The sequence below is a fragment of the Colobus angolensis genome, unplaced genomic scaffold (assembly GCF_000951035.1).
Source record: "Colobus angolensis palliatus isolate OR3802 unplaced genomic scaffold, Cang.pa_1.0 Scaffold1, whole genome shotgun sequence".
In the NCBI taxonomy this organism is placed as follows: Eukaryota; Metazoa; Chordata; class Mammalia; order Primates; family Cercopithecidae; genus Colobus; species Colobus angolensis.
The window spans coordinates 3,298,952-3,302,060 of record NW_012110918.1 but is presented as its reverse complement, the minus strand read 5'-3'; the positions used below and the strand labels follow the sequence as shown (position 1 = coordinate 3,302,060).

The 3,109-nt window shown below is 44.8% G+C and overlaps 1 protein-coding gene across 1 annotated transcript in view; it reads right to left on the bottom strand.

Moving 5' to 3' along the window:
• Nucleotides 1–2,485, bottom strand: part of NOL11 (nucleolar protein 11) — a 34,205-nt gene extending 31,720 nt beyond the window's left edge. Inside the window, exons 1-3 of the mRNA XM_011930899.1 lie at nucleotides 2,215–2,485; nucleotides 522–635; nucleotides 347–403 (exon numbers count right to left, since the gene is read on the bottom strand). Coding sequence (XP_011786289.1) covers nucleotides 347–403; nucleotides 522–635; nucleotides 2,215–2,355 — 312 coding nt within the window. The 5' untranslated portion in view covers nucleotides 2,356–2,485. The remainder of the gene's footprint in view (nucleotides 1–346; nucleotides 404–521; nucleotides 636–2,214) is intronic.
• Nucleotides 2,486–3,109: the final 624 nt, after the last annotated feature.

Below are 3,109 nucleotides of genomic sequence, written 5' to 3'. Positions count from 1 at the left end.
AAAAAAAAAAAAAAAAAAATGTACAATACATGAAACTTGCAGGGTCTACCTATTCTAAGAAAGGGTACAGGAAGTTCATTTTGCGCTCACAAAAGACATACTCCAAACATCCAAACTCATGGAAATAAGTGTAAATTTCTCACTCATGAATTATATAAATCCTCATCTCCTTAACTCACAGAGACATGTTACCAAGATACACTGTAAGATAATTAGAATGAAAACCTCATTAGGACCTTAAGCTTATTTTCCCAGAAGTATTAAAATAAATAACACATACTTTATTATGAATGATTCTAATTCACCAATAAGCTAAATAAATATGTTGGAAAATTCAAACACTTACTGTAGCTTTAAACACTTTATCCAGGTTTACATCTTCATTATTCCATATTCTTAAAACCTTAAATCAAAACATACTAGTTAAAAACTATTCTATTCTCCATTTACATATAATAAATACAAATAGTTAATAATCAACATTTATGTTGTATATATTATATAAAAGTTTTAAAACTCACCTTATTATCGTGTACAACAATATACTCTCTTGTTTGAAAGTTGCACACAGCTGGACATGTTATAATTTGACCTTGTTTCACTGACCAGCTCCCCAAGGGTTTATGATCAGAAACCTAATGAAATTAAGATAAATACAATATTAAGTCAAATATTAAAAGCAATTAAATTTATAATCAATAAAAGAAACCATTAAAATGACAGCATTTTAAAAATTTACTGGCCGGTTGCAGTGGCTCACGCCTGTAATTCCAGCACTTTGAGAGGCCAAGGTGGGCGAATCACAAGGTCAAGAGTTCGAGACCAGCCTGACCAACATGGTGAAACCCTGTCTCTACCAAAAATACAAAAATTAGCCAGGCATGGTGGCGCGCGCCTGTAACCCCAGTTATTCCGGAGGCTGAGGCAGGAGAATTGCTTGAACCCAGGAGGCAGAGGTTGCAGTGAGCCGAGATTGCGCCACGGCGCTCCATCCACCTCGGCCTCCCAAAGCTCTGGAATTACAAGCACACGCCACCGAGTCCGGCTAATTTTTGTATTTTTAGTAGAGACAGCATTTCGCCATGTTGGCCTGGCTGGTCTCGAACTCCTGAACCTCAAGTGACCCACCCACCTCGGCCTCCCAAACGTCTGGGATTACAGGCGTGAGCCACCGCGCCCGGCCAAAACTTTAAAAGGGTAGTTAAAATGAAAATATAACTATGTTCCTAAATAAGTAAATAAACAACCCTTGGTTAAAAAACAATAGTACATTTAAAATTGATTATATTATGCCTCTGAATAGAGGCATGGGAAGTTATGCCTTTGAACAGGGGCATGGGAAATTAAGTAGACATCTGGGATCATGTCTATCCAATTCCAGTCAGTCGCTGTATTCCTATGTAGGAACTGCAAAACTGTAAACGTACTTGACAGCCCAAGTAAAACCCAAGAGTCAGCAGAGTCAAAACAGTACAGGGAGCTGTTGGCAACCTGTTCTCGAAACGTCAAAGCAGATAGCTAACTTCTTTAAAACATAGAAAACTATGTTCAGCAGCCCAGATAAAAGTAACTGCTTTCCATGCGACCACCAAAAGCAAGCTTAGAAAGTGTTCCCTATCAGGCTTTAGGCTGAAATGGGGGCAGGACTTGCAGATTTTCCTGGGACTCAACTCCAGGATGCACAGCGTGAACCAGAGATGCCAACAGACAAGCCACTTGGAGTCAAGATTCTTACCGAGCTATCAAGAAAGTCCCTCACCCTCTAAAATTGTCCCTCCCTACAAAGAGAGGGGTGTGAAGCGTAGACACAGGGCTAAACCACTATTCCCACTCTTGTCAGTGTCATCCTATCCCGCCCAACCAATCTCCGTTCCATCCTCCCGCGGGCAGCTAAGATGATAATGACCCCAGGAAGGAATCTTAGCAATACCATCTCCGCCAGTTCCGAAGCAAAAGCACAGGTTCTCTTTCTTTTTCGAGTCTAACCCACGTGCACTCAGACGCTCTGCCCTTGCAAGTCGGAAATACGCCTTTACAGGAAGGCAAGCAAGCCAAATTCTAGACCTCACTCAGCGTCCCCGACAGGCCCAGCCGGCTCTCTGTTAAGCCTTCTCCACGATCTCTCTCTGAAGCTGTGAGAAACTCCAGCTCGAGCTCCGCGCTCAGAAAGGGGCGAGAAGGCAGTCGGGGCGCTCCCAATCCTACTGCTTTCACCTTATAGAGGATGACTGTCCTGCCGCTGTCTGTCACTAGAAACTGGTCTGTTTCGTCGCTCTGCTCCACGCCTAGGAGTCCTTCAGGCCCGGCGCTCAGGACTATCGAAGATAACGCGAATTCTTCCTCCAGCGCTGCCATTTTGAGCAAACCTAAGTACGGCCGCGCTCCCTCCCGGCAGGCCTCGCGCTTTCTCTCGCGAGAATGAACGAGACTGAGGGGGCGAGTGTTTGCCAAACCAGGAACCTGCTCTCGCAGCCTGCGACCCCTGGCGGGCGGAAGGAGCGAGCGTGACTGTGAATTCAGCCAGGTGGGCGGGGCCGGCTTGCGCCAGACTCCGCCTCCAGAGACCACGCCTCCCCGAGTCCCGGATGTGCTCCGGGAAGGGATAGGGTAGGCGCGGAAGTGCTGCTTACTGGGTTCTGAGTCTGCTGCCTGCCGTTCTTGTTGGGGTTTTGCGAGACTGTGGGATGGGTCTACGGAGCGGTCGAATATAAATAAAGTAGATTTTTTTTTTTTAAATTCTAAGGGAACTCCCCAGGAATTCCTCCCACGGCCTTGTGGAACGATCTGCCAAAGAAAAAATATTTATCTCTGTAGGTAAACGCCCAATAACGTACTGTTCCTACGTGAAATGCTTAATTCCTACCAAGTTTCTTGGAACCCTGTAGAGATCTCCAGTCTCTTCAGTCTTTCAGGCCTTCTGAGTTCTCTGACTCCCCTTCTCTTAGCCCCCGTGGGTAAAGTCTTTCCTCAGCTCACAGGAAATTCAAACTAGTTTGATGAAGGTGAAGTTGAAGGTCCCCTGTGCGATTTTTGGCAGTTTTTATTTCCGAGAGAAATCTATGTTTCTAAGATAAGCGTGGCAGATTAAATCAATAATGTCAAATAAATG